General features: G+C 35.4%; 2 protein-coding genes across 3 annotated transcripts; both read left to right on the top strand.

Moving 5' to 3' along the window:
• The first annotated feature begins 279 nt into the window (after positions 1-279).
• Positions 280-8,849, top strand: LOC117912364 (plant-specific TFIIB-related protein 1). Its single transcript, XM_034826920.1, has 3 exons — positions 280-1,088; positions 6,326-6,484; positions 7,774-8,849. Exons 1-3 carry the CDS (start codon positions 453-455, stop codon positions 8,605-8,607), a joined length of 1,629 nt encoding a protein of 542 aa, XP_034682811.1. The 5' UTR covers positions 280-452; the 3' UTR covers positions 8,608-8,849.
• Positions 8,850-10,179: 1,330 nt separating this feature from the next.
• On the top strand, positions 10,180-13,693 carry LOC117912756 (acidic leucine-rich nuclear phosphoprotein 32-related protein). Of its 2 annotated transcripts, none has more exons than XM_034827450.1 (2): positions 10,180-11,656; positions 13,005-13,084. In XM_034827450.1, exon 1 carries the CDS (start codon positions 10,463-10,465, stop codon positions 11,639-11,641), a length of 1,179 nt encoding a protein of 392 aa, XP_034683341.1. In that variant the 5' UTR covers positions 10,180-10,462; the 3' UTR covers positions 11,642-11,656; positions 13,005-13,084. The 2 variants fall into 2 exon arrangements, with proteins under 2 accessions (XP_034683341.1, XP_034683340.1); XM_034827449.1 differs by having other exon boundaries at positions 10,191-11,602; positions 13,005-13,693.
• Positions 13,694-15,571: the final 1,878 nt, after the last annotated feature.

A 15,571-nucleotide genomic window follows, 5' to 3' on the forward strand; every position in this document is an offset into this window, starting at 1 on the left:
TGACTCATAAATTACATTTGCTCATATTGCATGGACCACTGAAAAGAGGGAATTGCCTTGGGGGCGGCTGCATTACCTTGTCTAGAAACTGTTTTTCAACGGACTAGCAACTCCTATGTTCATAGAATGCGGTGGACTATTCAGATCAAATCCCAGCTACAGACCATTTTCTGCTAAAAATTCCTCAGATGAAAGATTATTCATATATAACTTATCTCACCAATTTAAAAATTAGCCTTTTATATAATTTTGTGTTTATTTTCACTCATTCTGAGATTTGTGAAAAAGAACGAAAAAAAAAAGGGGGAAAATTTTGAGAGAGACAAATAAAAAAAGAAAGAAAAATACTGTTTACAACACTTGTCTTGATGGGGAAGAGCCGCAATTGGGATTACACATCGTGACTCCGGTTTCCACAGAAGTCATTGGTGAGTAAACAGAGCAGAAGGACGATGAGGTGCCCGTACTGCACGGCGGCGCAGGGGCGGTGCGGCACCACGGGGTCAGGCCGATTGGTGACGGAGTGCACCTCCTGCGGACGAGTCATGGAAGAGCGCCAATCCCAAATCCACCACTTATTCCACCTTCGAGCCCAAGATACCCCTCTCTGCCTCGTCACTTCAGACCTCCCACCACCTCCTCCTCAGCAAGCCCAGACCGCCCAGGAACAAGAAGATGATCCTTTCGAGTCCACCGGCTTCATCTCCGCCTTCTCCACCTGGTCCCTCGACCCATGCCCAATCTTCGCCCGCTCGTGCCTTTCCTTCTCAGGCCACCTTGCTGAACTCGAGCGTGTTCTCGAATCATCATCATCATCCTCATCTTCTTCTGCTGCTGCTGCGGCAGCGTCGTCTTCGTCTCTGGCCTCCTCTGGACCTGCGGTTGTGGTCGATAATCTTAGGGCTTATCTGCAGATCATAGACGTGGCCTCCATTTTGGGGTTGGACTATGATATAGCGGACCACGCATTTGAGCTGTTCAGGGACTGTTCTTCGGCTACCTGTTTGAGGAATCGCAGTGTGGAGGCTCTTGCCACTGCTGCTCTTGTTCAGGCCATTAGGGAGGCCCAGGAGCCCAGAACTCTTCAGGTCTGTCTCTTTTTTCATTTCGTTTTATTATTATTATTATTATTATTTTTGGGTGCTTATCAAGCAATCTAAGACTGGATAAGTTAGGGCTTTGATTTTGTGTTGATATTTTTCTAGTTGAATTCATCATAATGCTTTAAATTTCTTTGTTTCCTTAATTTATTTTACTTTGATTTCTGTGATATGGAGTTGCTGCATTGGCAAGGTATATGATCATTTATTGATCAGATATAACAGCTGTTCTGTTTTCTTCAAAACAATGCACATTTGTGTGACTGTTGAATCTTAAAAATATTTATTTGCAACACAATTTGTAAACTTAGAGTGTGAAGGTTAGATGGATATAGCTAGTGCACATACCATTGAGTTGTAGATTCAATGTTTTTGAGATTGAGAACTCAAGGTTTGGTTAAAGGGCTCCTGCTATTTTTTGGAAGAATTCCTGGTGAAACTATTGGAGGGTAGCTGGCTGTGAGAGGGGGAGGTGAAACCAATGCGCTTGAATGTCCTGTGTTACTGTTAGTTTTCTTCACTAAGTGTCTTCACCAATATTATCAGTCTATCTCTCCCAAGGCACCTTATCAAATGCTGATATACATATGCCTGAGGAAGGAACCCACTGACCAGTCTTATAGATTTGGGATATGGATCGAAAATGAATAAAAATTACCTACCTTAGTCCCAAGGAGAGATGCACGCAATGAAACTAGGACTGTAAGCCATGACATCTGGTTTCTGCTGTTAATAAGGGCTACTTCCTCGTATGCCCAATCCTTTTTTATTGTTTGACCTTCATTAAACATTGAAGATGTCTTTTTACATGCCTTGTTAAACATTCTCTTATATATGTGAAGTTCTTCAAGTTTGGTTCTTACTTTTTTTCTTTTGATAAAAGGTAGTTTTTCCTTCTCAAAGAAAGTACAATTTTGACAAATAAAAAATTTATGATGTTTCACACTCCCAAATTTATCAATTTGTTGCCAAATTGAGATTCACTAACTAAATATTGATCTCTAAATTGTTTAGTGTAGAAACATTGTATTTTCAATGATATGATGCCATACTTGAAACCTTTCTCACTTTCAAAGAAGTTGACACTCGTCAAGTTCAGTAAGGCTGGGACGGTCATAACCACCAGTGCACTATCAAGGCCTCCTCACAAGTAGGAGTGCCAATGGGTCATGTCATGTCATGTTGAGGTAAAAAATGTTGAAAATTTACTTAACATGAACACAATCTGTTTATTATATGGATAACATGGCATGAAACTGGTTGGGTTAATTCTGTATGAATTGACACAGATAACTAGTTAACACGATATGAACCTGTTAAAATGGTTCTAATTCATTAAACTCATTTAACCTATTTGAGATTTTAAATGTATAAAAATATTATCTTCTAAGTTTACTTTTTAAATTTTTAATTAATTTAATTATTTAATTATTATATATTTAATTATTTTTTTATAAGCAAGCAGGAAAATATTATAAATATAAAAAAGAGGCTATATGCCAAGGTACATAGGGCGTATGTGATGTGTACTGAAAAGCTTTGTCAGAAAGAGAGAAAATGCAAAAACTACTCCTTCCCTTAGTTAAGTTCGATCCAATCTATAAAATTAGTTAAGGGCATTTATCTTTCTTTTATGTACATGCTAAGCTATAACACTTGACTTCTAAGAAAAGAACACTTTAGCCAATGATTTAAAATCTAGATTGAACTAGCTGATCGGATTGGTTGAATAGTTGATTAGTCATGTCTAGAAATTGGTTCACTTTTTGAACTATTTTTAGCATTGAATCGATCTTTAACTGTTGAATTGGAGAATTGGTTGATCAACCTAGCAGTTTGACCACCTTTTTTTTTTCATTTTTTTTTTGTGTGTGGAACAAATGCTTGAGCAATAGCTTACCATTTAGCGAAACTTCTCTTCTACTATATTAGTAGCTTTTAATACAAACACAAGCATACACACACACATATATTATAAAATATAGGGCTAAGGGAATATGAATAAAATAAATAATAAAATTTTATATCACCCTTTGAAATATTATATGTGATATCTCTTCTTAAAGATTAAATATTATAATTTTTCTATTTAATAAAATAAAAAATATTAATATGTTTACATTTCATCCATATCATGACTTAATATGGCAATATTAAAAATAAAAGGATGAAATAGTTTAAGTTTTTTAATTATTTATATATAATTTTAACTTCTTATAATTAATTTTAATTTTCATAATATATAAATTATATATTTATGATATCATGTCAACATCACGATTAGATTATGTTTCAACCACTGATTTGACCATTAGGCCTTAACTTGATAACTTTTCCAATTCAATAACTGATTTAGTTTTGAATACATTAAACATTAACTTTAGTAATTGAATCAGTCGTTCCTCACTTTCGAACACTCATCGATTCTTTTTCCAAATTGTTTAAAAGATGCATAGAGAAGTGGTTCTCCAAACTTTCTTGAGTTTTCTTTCTACAAACGAGTCATGTCAACTTGAAGGAGTCCTCTTAGTTGTAGAAGGAAGGACTCAAACCATGTTGAACAAAGAGAATAACAACTACCAGAGTACCCTTACTTTGGCACAATGTAGGAGGATGTGATCAATTGATTCCTTTTTGCTTTTGCGAAGGAAACATTTGTTTGCCAATGACCACCCTCTCTTTTCAAGCTTATTCAAAGTCAATACATTTCCATAGTTAGCTTCTTATGCACAAAAAAAAAAAAAAAAATCGTTTTAGATGGGACCCAAAATTCTAAATAATGGCCATCAAGAAAGGTATTGCATGCCTTGACTTCAAAATGGAATAGAAATTTGACAGATAAGACTCCTTGAATCTATTTGGACCACTTCATCCTTATCTTCCTCTTTAGGAGCCTTCCTTTCAACCTTGAGAAAAAAACCTCTACATTATCTAATTGCCAATCATTCAAGCATTTAGTGAAGCAAGGATTTGAGTGGCCCCCTCACCTAGACCATCCTAAATGTTTGCCACCCAAACTTTTTTTGATGATGCTAAGGCAAAGAAGGATGGGAAAGACATATTAAAGGGTTTGTCTCTACATTACATATTCGTCCAAAACTTCACCCTCTTCCTATTTCCCAACTCAGAGAATGTTTTACCAATTCCCATCTGTTTATGATGTTCTTATACCCATCCCTCACTTCACAAGAACTCTAACCCCCTCTTCCTCGTTGTACTTTCTAAATGACCTTTTTTCTAAAAAGTTTCTTCTTTGAAGCATATCTCTAACACTATTTTCGTAGGAAAAACTTATTGTGTAAAGAATGACATCAAAGGATATTCCACTAAGTCCCCATCATTTATGATGTTCCTATACTCGTCCCTCACTTCACTAGAACTGTAACCCTCTCTTCCTTGGTATTTTCCTTGAACGACCTTTTTCCAAGAAGTTTCTTCTTTAAAAGATATCTCCAACCCTATTTTCCTAGGAGAGACCTATTAAGCAAAGAAAGACATCTAATTTACAGGCATTCCTTTCTTTTTTCCCTGTAAACAATCGACCATTTCACTAAATGTATCTTTTTCTCCAAAGCCTTACTCCCTAAAGGAAGTCTCTTTGAATTTTGTCAAACCTTTTTTTTTGATAAGTGATGAATTTTGTCAAGCCTTAACTTGACCTTCTTGGGTATGCTAAATAAGGACATAATATGTAGACAAAATTGGACAGGGTACTTTTTATCAAGTAAGTCACCCCCTTTTTAAAATATATTCCCTTTTCCACATTGGTAATCTTTCTCCCTCCCACATTGTCCCAAATTGACTTTTCTTTAAAAGGAGCCTGTAAGGGTTTTTTTTTTTTGATAGGTAAATGCAAATTATATCCAAAAAAAAAAAAGTTCCCTTACAAGATCCTTTTAAAGAAAAGTCAAATTGGGACAATGTGGGAGAGAGCTCGTAAGGGAAATCCCAAGTGATGGTTGGAAGCTTCCCTACCTTGCATCCTAGTTTTAGGGCCAAATCCTCCAAATTAGCCACCCTATCTATTGGGATCAATTCATCTTTCTCTTGATTTATTTTTAGCCTTGAGATATCTTCAAATCACATAAGCAACCAGCTTAAATGAATCATTTTACTTTGCATGGCCTCACAAAAGGTTAGGATGTTGGTGGCAAACAACAAATGAGATGCTTACACCCCCTCATAATTTCAATACATTTATAACATAGAGAATAAATTAAAATTTTAATTTTATACTTGTTTATAATTTTATTTAATATTTTAACTATAAATATTTTTAATCTTTGTAATAAAATATATAATATTCTACTTTAGTTATTTATTATTTTTTTAATTATATGATATTCATAATTAAAAAGTAGTTTTAATTTTAAATGTATAAAATTAATAATTTTATGAGTTTAACGGGTCAAACGTTTGGTCATTTTGACACGATTAAGTAAATAGTTTTAGATGGATCGAGTTCTCAAACTAAAACATGACCCTGTTTATCAAATAGGTTGCACAAGTTGACATGATTATTATACCAACACAATTATGACTAACCCAAACTTGGTAAAATTGGTGTCATTTTTGAGTCATGTTGTCGGTTTATGTCAAAATTGTCATCCCTACTCTTAAGTTTATTGTTCAATCCCCCAACTTCACAAGCATTACTTCTGTGAATGAGATTGATGTAAGATATTCACAATCCCATTTAAGAATTACATGCATTTGTAGAGTTCTCATATGCTATGTTGGTGAACATCACTCTGAATATTGTCTAGATGTAAAAAGTATGGATTATTTCAGTCATAAAACCTTGTGTAGAAAAACATGTATTGATGCATAAATGGATGCCTTAATTTTTTTAGTTTTCTGACTAGTAACCAGGGCAACAAATGTGAAATATGCATGTGCTTATATTATATTGTTCCTACATCATATGCAGACTTTTGTTTGTAGTAGTTTCATCAACTAGTTTTGGCTCTTATAAGAATTGGGTTCCATAGGCTGCATTACTCTCAGTTTCATTGCCTTAGAGAGTATTCAGTGACAAGCAGGCTTATTTTGAATTGCACTATCCTTTGTTCTCTGTATTATGGTCGAATGCCCAACTCCATATGCAGGTGTTGCCTTCTGATAGGATTGCCTTTCTAACAATGGTTCTTGAAGTGGTTTTCACAATTCTTGTCGTAGCTTACTTCCTGAGGGTTTCTAACCTTACATCTTCTCTAATGTAACAGGAAATCTCAATTGCAGCCAATGTACCCCAGAAGGAGATAGGGAAGTACATCAAGATACTGGGAGAAGCTCTACAACTAAGCCAGCCCATTAATAGTAATTCCATATCAGTCCATATGCCAAGATTTTGTACGCTTCTACAGCTCAACAAATCTGCTCAGGTACCATTTAGATGAAAACTTATTAGAATTAAGTGGCTTGAGAAGTTAAAACTCTTGCTTTTACAAAAGCCTGGATTTGATGTGGAAACTAGAACATAAACAGAAGTTGACATGGGATATCCAACCCAAAAATATGAGAATTTTCTGAGAAATTTTGTAGGAATGTATTGGCTTGTGCTAGGATAATGCAGAGGTAATAAAAATGCTATGAAATTTTACTTAATGCTCTGTTCTCTAGCTGATGTAGAAAATAAATGAAAATTTAAGGCTTTATTTGGAAAGTGTTTTTGAAAATGGTTCTAAAAAATAGTTTTTGAGGACAGATTTTAAAAACTGTTTTGATATTTTGTAAAATAAAAGTTTGTTTGGAAACTTGAGATATTTTTAACCTGTTTTCAATGTTTTTAAATATATTTTAAAAATGGTTTTTATATATTGTGATTTAAATAAGTGAAAACAACTAAAAGACGTTTTCTAAAAATATCTTATTTTCTATTTGAAGAAAAAAATTGTTTTTCATTTTCTAGTTTCCTCACGTGTTTTTCTGTTTTTTTTTTTTTGTTTTGAATGACAAAAAACTATTTAAAAAAACAATTACCAAACACAGTCTAAATTTCTCAACCACATTGTCAAATTGTTGTGAGATTTCAAACTTCAAATTTCTGCCCTCCACTTCAGCAATAGAATGAAGCATATTGTTGAGTAAATCTTGAAAATCTGCTATCTAGATGTTAAGAAAACCATAGTGTTTTCTAAGTCAGTACATATTGAAGAATTTCTTGATGGCTTTGGAGGCATTTCTAGGATTTTTCTTAAATATATCTGGTGAGGTTCTATGAAAGCAGAAAGCCTTAGAAACAGATCCCCCAGAATGTGTTTTGCTGTTTGAAAATGTTTCCAATGGCAAGTCGATGACTTAAAATATGGGGATGAGGCCCTGTTTGGATTGGCTTCAGAAAAGCCAAATGCTCTTTAATTAGCTCAATAAGAGCTTTTGTACCTGTTTAGGTGATTTCCCTAAAAGAATTCCTATTAGGGAAGTCAGGAAAATGTTGTTTTTTTGTAAGAACTCTATTTTGGCTTCCCTTGTGACTAAAGCTAAAAACAAAATGCTATCCCAAACCTACCTTGAATTTATGTTGTATGGCATTGAAGTTGAGGTGGAAAGAAAAACTGACTGCCTACTTGGTCATCTCAAATTTTCATGCTTGTAGTAATTCCTCTGTGCTTTTATTCCCTTTCTTTTTTCTCTCTTCTTTTTAATCAAATTTGACTAAATTTTACTCTAGGAACTGGCGACACACATTGGAGAAGTTGTGATCAACAAATGCTTCTGTACTCGAAGGAACCCCATTAGCATTTCTGCAGCAGCTATATACTTGGCCTGCCAACTAGAAGACAAGCGCAAGACCCAGGCCGAGATTTGTAAGGTGACGGGTCTAACTGAGGTCACTCTTCGAAAAGTTTACAAGGAGCTATTAGAGAATTGGGACGATCTTCTCCCTTCCAATTATACTCCAGCTGTCCCTCCAGAGAAAGCATTTCCCACAACTGCAATTACCTCTGGCCGTTCTTCAGCACCTAGAGTTGATCTTATAGAAATTGTTTCTTGTCTGGACAGGGATAAGCAGCCCGAAAGCAAACCAAGTAAACAGAACGAGACCTTGGAAACTTCCCACCAGGCCAGAGGCAAAGAGGACACTGAATGTAAAGGGAACTGTCAAGGAGCCCATACACTTGGTTTGAACCGGCCAACAACTTTCTGGCAGCTCCCAATCCCATTTGGGGGTTCTGGTTTTAGGACATCAGGGGAGAAGAATCAAATTGTGAGTGGAGGAATGGACTTGAACGAGGGTGGGGCTAATCCTCAAGAGTTGGAGCAGAAGTTAGACAACGGCGCAAAGGCTGCAACTGTTTCTGTGAGGGCTGAGCAGTTTCCTAGTGCCCCGCCTTCAAGTGGGAGTTCCATAACGTGGCCATTTCGGCAACCACCTTCATCAGGATCTTCTTCTTCATATGCTCAACTTATGCAATCATTGAAGGTAGCATCAGGTTTTCCAGAGCTTAAAGGATCTGGAAATCAAAATGGAAGTAAAGGTGGTGGGCAATGTGAGGATCCCTAGGGCATCAAGAGAATGTATTCTGATTTTCTAATGTACATAATTGTAAAACATCTTAAAAAGATGGTTTTTGCATCTTTGACTCTTGTTAAACGCCGGATCCCCTCTACCATTCATTTTGTAAGTTGCATGCACGGTCATGATTCAGGTTCTTTTGCGAATCTTTTCTAAAACAATGTTTGAGACTTGAGAGTGATTCTTGAAGCTAATTTATTTCTAAGAATAAAATTTCATTTGTGAGCGTAGATATGAAAAAATATTCCTTAAGTTTATTTTTCATGAATATATTGTTTATTTATATAAATTTTATATATGATGTAAAAATTAATAAATGTTGTCCTCTCCAGCATCAATAAATATGAGAATCATACGATTTGTAGTACTTTTTAAAAACATATCTTCAAGCGTTTGATAATATTTTGTTTTTGAAAATTTTGAAAAAATGTTTAAAAAAAAAACATTTTTAGGTGGTTTTTTAAAAAAAAAAATACTTCAAGAAATTTCAAATATTTCTAAAATACCCTTTTTCATTATCCTTTATTTCACTTTCACACTCCCCTTTATTTTCACTTTTATCATCTTTTTCATAAAAGTATTTTTTAGAGTTTTTCTAATAATATAAATATTTATATATTTTTTTGTAATAAAAGTTGATCTTATTATAACATTTTCTTTTTATAATAAATATTATTTTTAATAATTTATTATTATTAAAATCGGTTTTATACTTATATAATATATTATCAGAAACACTATTAGAATTATTTTTTCAAATCATCAAAAAAACTTTTCTTAAAGAAAGTTATAGAAAGAAAACACTTTCAATTAAAAATACTAAAATAATGTCAAATAGATTCTAAAAATGCATTAAACAATATTTTTTATTTGAATTGTTTTTAATAAAAATACTTTTAAAATAATCACTTATTACATATTTCTCTACAAAAATACTATTAGGGATTTCCAAAACTAATTGTTTTTTAAGATTTTTAAAATTTTATCAAATATCTAATTTTTTTTCAAAAATATTTTTTAGGTTAAAAACATTCCCCATAATACTTTTTCTAAAAATCATTTCAATTCGCCTTAATATAAAAGTGATTTGTGATTTGAAAGTAAATAAATATTAAGGTTTTTAGATGGTTGTTTAAAAAAAATGGAAAAAATAAATAGGGTTATAGAGCAGCCAATGAGATGAGGGTAGGCAGGGCCTAGGTCAAAAGCTTTGAGCTGATCTGTTTGATAGTGGCATTTTAGTTATTTTTATCAACTCCAGATGCTTTTCTCTAACTGTCTCGATATTTACATCGAAGGTGACGTGTCGGACATGAAGAAGGCGAGATCCCCTCTCAATCCTTCAATCTACATCATTCTCGAAAACAAACACACCATGCTCCAATCTCCACCGCTTACTTCGCCACGTCACCGATCCGACTCTTTCCAATCCGACGGTCCCAATCCTTCCAAAATACACCAACCCAAGCACACTTAACCGGATGGTTAAGTTAACCCCCAACCCTCAGCCGCGACCCGACTCCAATCACTCTCGGCTCGGCTAGCTCGTGATTTGGGAAAATTGAGAGAGAGAAAGAATAAAAGAGAAGGGGATGGAGAGGAAGAGGCGAGAGGGTAAGAGAGAGGGAAAATTAGGGTTTTAAGCGTTCACAAGCTAAGAATTAGAGTTAGGTTTCGATCTCTCAATATAGGGTGAGGCTTAGGGGTTGGGTTTGGTTTTCCATGAAAGGTTTTCTTGGTTCCTGCGTTGCAGAGACTCTATAGAGAGCTTTCTTCTATGTTCTCTATGCTCTGAATCCGTTTGTATGCATAAGTATTATCTTTTTAGCTATATTCATTGTGTATGACATATAGGGTTTCGTATTTGATGGACGAGATCTGGGAACGGGCCGTAGAAACTGCGCTGAACGGCCAAACAGATCACGCTTCGGTTCGAACCCTAACCCTAGACGGCGCAGTGAAGTGCGTCCACGGTCGACTTCCTCCTCCCAGTCTACTAGAGAAGTTCCAGAACCTCCAGCATCTATCGATCGCAAACATTGGTGTTTCGTCTCTCGAACAGTTTCCGCGTCTCAGAAGCCTTGAGAAACTCATCCTATCCGATAATCGAATAGCCGGAGGCCTTGAATTCCTGGTCGAAGCAGGTCTTGAATCGTTGCGAGACCTTGACCTTTCCAACAATAGAATTCAATTTATTGAAGATCTTGCGCCACTTGCACAGCTCAAGCTCGTTTCCCTTGATCTATATGAGTGTCCAGTTACGCGTGGTAAGGATTATCGATCTAGGGTTTTTGGATTAATAAAATCTCTGAAGTATTTAGATAAGATGGACGCAGAGGAGAATGAGCGGCCGGAGTCCGATGATGAGGAGGATGAGGAAGATGACGAGGAAGATGATCCTGGGAGTGGCGAAATTGACGGTGATGATAGGCCATATAGAATGAACAACGGGCATAGCGTGGAAGGGATAGTCGATGTTGATGAGGATGAAGAGAGTGATGCGGATGAGGAAGAGACAGAGACGGCGAGAGGGGTTAATGGATCAAGTAGGTCTTCTCACCATCAGTCAAATGGTTTTCGGGTTGCTGCAGTGAATGGAGAGGAGGAAGATGAGGATGAGGGCGATGATGAAGAGGACAATGATTCAGGGGAGGAGATTGATGAAGAGGATGGTGAGGATGAAGATGTGATTGAGGTTCATGAGATTGAGGACAGTGATGATGAAGAAGACGGTGTAGAAGATGAAGATGATGAGGATGAGGATGATGATGATGAGGATGAAGAAGAGGAAGTGGATAACGAAGAGGGGGGTTTTACAGAGCCGAGGAGTACAGGGCGGGTGATGAGCGCGGAAGGGGAGATTGATGCCCATGAACAGGGGGAGGAGGACGCAGAGGAGGATGATAATGGAGAAACTGGGGAGGAAGAGCAGGGTGTTGAAGAAGTTGGAGAGTTTGAAGACGAAGAAGAGTGTGAGGAAGAGGTGAGAATTCCTTTTTCTTTCCAGCGCGATGTGCTTTGATATTCTGTTCATTTGGTAAATATGCCTTGGGTTATACTTTGAATGCTCTTGTGCAGAAAAATTGAATGTTTTGATAGTTTATTAGCCCATATAAAACTGTTACAGACTGGTTATCTTCGTTTCCTTCATCTGGTGGAGCAATAAGTTAACTGCATTTGTTTGACTGCTTTCTTGTTTCTAGTTAGTATTTTATGCCAGTGATAATTACTAAGCTGTTCTATCTGCATCTTCATTTAATTATTATAAATTGTGCTGTGTTCTGTGTTAAATTATACTTTTTGTAAATCTTTTTCCATTTTATTTTTAATTTAGTTGTCGTTTTTTTTAAATGATTGTGAGGGATTTTTTTTTTCATTTATTCCTGTCAAGGTTAATAATCTTTGGGGCTAGATGTTCTTTTTGATATTGTTGTTTGGTGCAGGCTGTCAATTGTGCAAGGACTTGCATTGTTGCTCTAAGATAAACTCCTGGTTAATTTTTTGAGCAGAATGTCTCTTCTTAATTTTTGGCCTGGCAGGAGGGGGCAGAAGTCATATTCTTAATCATCTTTCTATAGTCAGGCTCTGTTAGTAGAATATTGCTAATTTATGCCTATAATAGGATGCTGAGGGACAAGTTTTTTGGGCAGGGCAATATTACCAAGTTGACTAACAAATTACACCTACGAATTTTTTTTCTCTCAAGTTAGTTGTAATTGTACTCTGTTCTGCTAACAGACATATTAGATAAAATTGTGAACATTTGATATGCTCTAGGTTATGATGAGAAAACAGGATGGTGTGTGCAGTGAATTTATCAGATTAATGGCCTGCTTAAATTCTTTGTGTGGGTGGGTGGGTGTGTTTAATAAATCTGTTGCTTTACTGTTGGCACACATAGTTTCCCAAAGGAGATTTACCTTGGTTTTTTTTGTACTCTGATTTGTGAACTATGGTTTTTATTTAGAATGTTTGTTATTCTAGACATATGTTGTGTTTGTTGTAGCGTAGCGTCTTTGACAGTAATTATCCAACTAAAGATAATAATAAAATTTCCTCCTTGAATTTGACATTATGAAGTTGTTCCCACTGCCATTTATTGGGTCATTTTGATATTCTTTTTGTTAAAATGTTCAAAATTAGATTTGTGATTTGATGGTATATTTTCATTGTTAATTTGACGTTTGCATGATTATTTCTCATGTTCTCTATATTTTTGTTGTATTTTACCATCCATTTCTTTGTTATTAAATTTGATTTTTAGTCCTATTACTAAAGGATGCATTCTATTTATCCAGTTGATATAATGTAATTGTTGATTATAGCATGTGATTCTTTTTTCAAGGGGTTTGTCTTAATATTACTGTGTTTTGTCCTAATGGCAGGAAGAAGATTATGCTTCAGGTTACTTGGTTCAACCTGTGGGCCAGGCTGAAGAGGATGCTGGAGGCAGTGAAATGGAGCCTGGAAACGAGGAAGATGATGCTGAAGAGGAGGAAGAAGTTGAAGATGACATTCAGCTGCTGCATCCCTCATCTCCGAGCCTCAAGAGGAAAAGAGATGAACATGCCAACAATGATGATGGTGAAGGTGCTGATGAGGATGAGGATGACGTTGTTGATTACACCAAGTCATCAAAGAAGAAGCACTGTTAGCATTTAGCTAATCTCCTGCCCCTTGGTGAATTGTGATTATACATGGAGATGGGGGAACTTGAGGATAGTTTTAGATTGGTTGGTATGGCTACGCCTTAGTTCAGTATTTTAGGAAAGGAGGGTGTTATTCAAAAGGAAGTTAGCATGTTGTCCCCGTCAGCCCTTTCCTACATAGCCGTTACTTTGTTATTCAAATGGTAGTTATGAGCCAGTACAACCTCCTTTCCCTCCCTTTCGAGGGGCCAGTTTATAAAGGGGACTTAGATGGAGGGAGAAAAAAAACTCATATATGTTTGTTTTTTCTTCCTTTGTTTGTTCAAGCGGTTTTCCTTTTTTTTTAAATGGCTTGTAAAAAACGCTTGTAGATAGTTTTATTGCATCTTTTCAATTCAATCAAGTGGGATTCAAGTATTTGACTCGCTCGGTCTACTTCACGTGTAATGTGATCTTGCCTTCACTCATGGTTGCAGGTGATTGTGTATGTATTCATATCATGTGGCTGCTGAGGCTGATGATGGTGAAGGGATCAGGTACGGTTGTTCCTGGTCCTAATCTGGTTAGAGCCTCAGTCATGTGCCACTGGATTTGCTCATGATTGGTCGTGTGTGGCCCAGGTATTATGCTATACTAATACTATTCCAGCTGTTTATCTTATTAGGGAGGGACGATGTGCCTCTTATGACTTTAATCACGCGGTTGGCAACTTAGATAATCGGGCTTTTCTTTGGCTTCTCGGCTAGTTACTTTACTCAAGCCATGGGCATTGTGCCAAAGCGACGTTAATAAACGGAAATAAAATGAAATAAACCCTTAAAATTCTGCAATAACACCTTTTAAAACGTGGAAACATTGATTTTGGTCATCCAAAATTGATAAATGATTCAAACGTGTTCGTGTTTTTATTTTGAAAATATTCAAATAGAATATTTTCGAAGATTAATTCTATTTTTAAAATGGAAATGTTCATTCTTGATCGTCAAGGAACATTTAAATATTTTCATATGCAGAAACCTTGTGTAGGTTAAGTCAGGGTTTAAGCTTCATGTTGAATAGGACCAAGGGGCTAAAGCTTGACCCGAACCCTTTTCCTTTATTTTATATATATATATATATAATTTTTTGGTGTTAGGGTATTTGCAGCCGTTTGGTAGCCCAAAGTGAGAATTGCGGTGGGTGGCTTGTCTAGGAATGAGCTACTCGAGCGTCAGAAGCTGCCTTTACTGGTTGAAGCTTAGGTTAGGGGCTATGCACAGGTTTCACTTACTCGCACCTAGTTGTCTTATGGGTGGGCGCGTTTGCAGGATGTCATTTTTACCTGGTCAACCATCGTGGGGACCAGCCTTCTCCTGACGTGTCCGAATAAAAAGGTGTTTGTTTTCTACTTTTAGTGCTTTACACCCCTGGCTTGCCAGCAATTTTAATTTAAAGATTGGCTTCTCTTTCTGTAAGAGAGTATTACAGGCATTTTTGCTCTGTTTCACGGTTGGCAGCTAGCAACAATTAAATGGAAAATTTTAATTTATAAAAATTTCAATATTTGGAGGTTAAATTCAGGGCTGCAATTTGGGTGGGTTGATGGTTAAACCCTAATTTAAAAGCAACTAATCCAAGTTAATCCAACATCATTTCTCTCTAAGATTGGATTAAGTTCGAATTGGTCGAGGTAAACTCGAATTGAACTCAGATTGATTAGATTAAATTTAAGTTAGTTAGGTTGATGGATTGTATAATTTAAAATTTATTTATAATTTTTAAAAGAATTTACATACTCAAAATTTAAATAATAAATAAGACAAAATTTTAAGGTAATAATAAAAATAAATAAAAATAAATTTACATATATTTCTATAATAATGAAAAATATATAATATATTATAATATTATATTTTTAAAAAATTTTAAAAAATAAATAAATATTATTATATAAGATAATATATAATATAAATATTATAAAAATATTAAATCAAATTTATGTTAAGCTTAGGTTGCCTAAATGTTGGTACGAGTCCAGCTCAAACTAAGTTCGGATTAAAAAAATCTAATTTAAGTTTAAATTAAGTATTGAAAATGATTGAATACTCGATCGAATGGGAGAAGTTGCAGCTTTAGTTATAACTTATAACCTAAAAAAAATAAAAATATAATTAAAACTTTTTCAATATTTTTTTAAAAGAAAATGGGTATTGATTTTAAAAGAGAATGAGTAATGAGTGGCCTAGATTTCTGGAGGGTGACGAACAAGGGCCCTAGGATTTTGCTTTTTCATTTTGTCTAGGATGGATAAGGTGCGGCTAGTG

This window comes from Vitis riparia, chromosome 4 (assembly GCF_004353265.1).
Source record: "Vitis riparia cultivar Riparia Gloire de Montpellier isolate 1030 chromosome 4, EGFV_Vit.rip_1.0, whole genome shotgun sequence".
Taxonomy (NCBI): Eukaryota; Viridiplantae; Streptophyta; class Magnoliopsida; order Vitales; family Vitaceae; genus Vitis; species Vitis riparia.

What these genes read in the sequence shown, in the direction of transcription:
- LOC117912364 (XM_034826920.1), top strand. Translation starts at nt 453, where the DNA reads ATGAGGTGCCCGTACTGCACGGCGGCGCAGGGGCGGTGCGGCACCACG. An exon ending in AGGAGCCCAGAACTCTTCAG is followed by an intron (nt 1,089 to 6,325) that starts GTCTGTCTCTTT and finishes CTAATGTAACAG; the next exon opens with GAAATCTCAATTGCAGCCAA. An exon ending in AGCTCAACAAATCTGCTCAG is followed by an intron (nt 6,485 to 7,773) that starts GTACCATTTAGA and finishes ATTTTACTCTAG; the next exon opens with GAACTGGCGACACACATTGG.
- LOC117912756 (XM_034827449.1), top strand. Translation starts at nt 10,463, where the DNA reads ATGACATATAGGGTTTCGTATTTGATGGACGAGATCTGGGAACGGGCC. An exon ending in AAGAAGAGTGTGAGGAAGAG is followed by an intron (nt 11,603 to 13,004) that starts GTGAGAATTCCT and finishes TCCTAATGGCAG; the next exon opens with GAAGAAGATTATGCTTCAGG.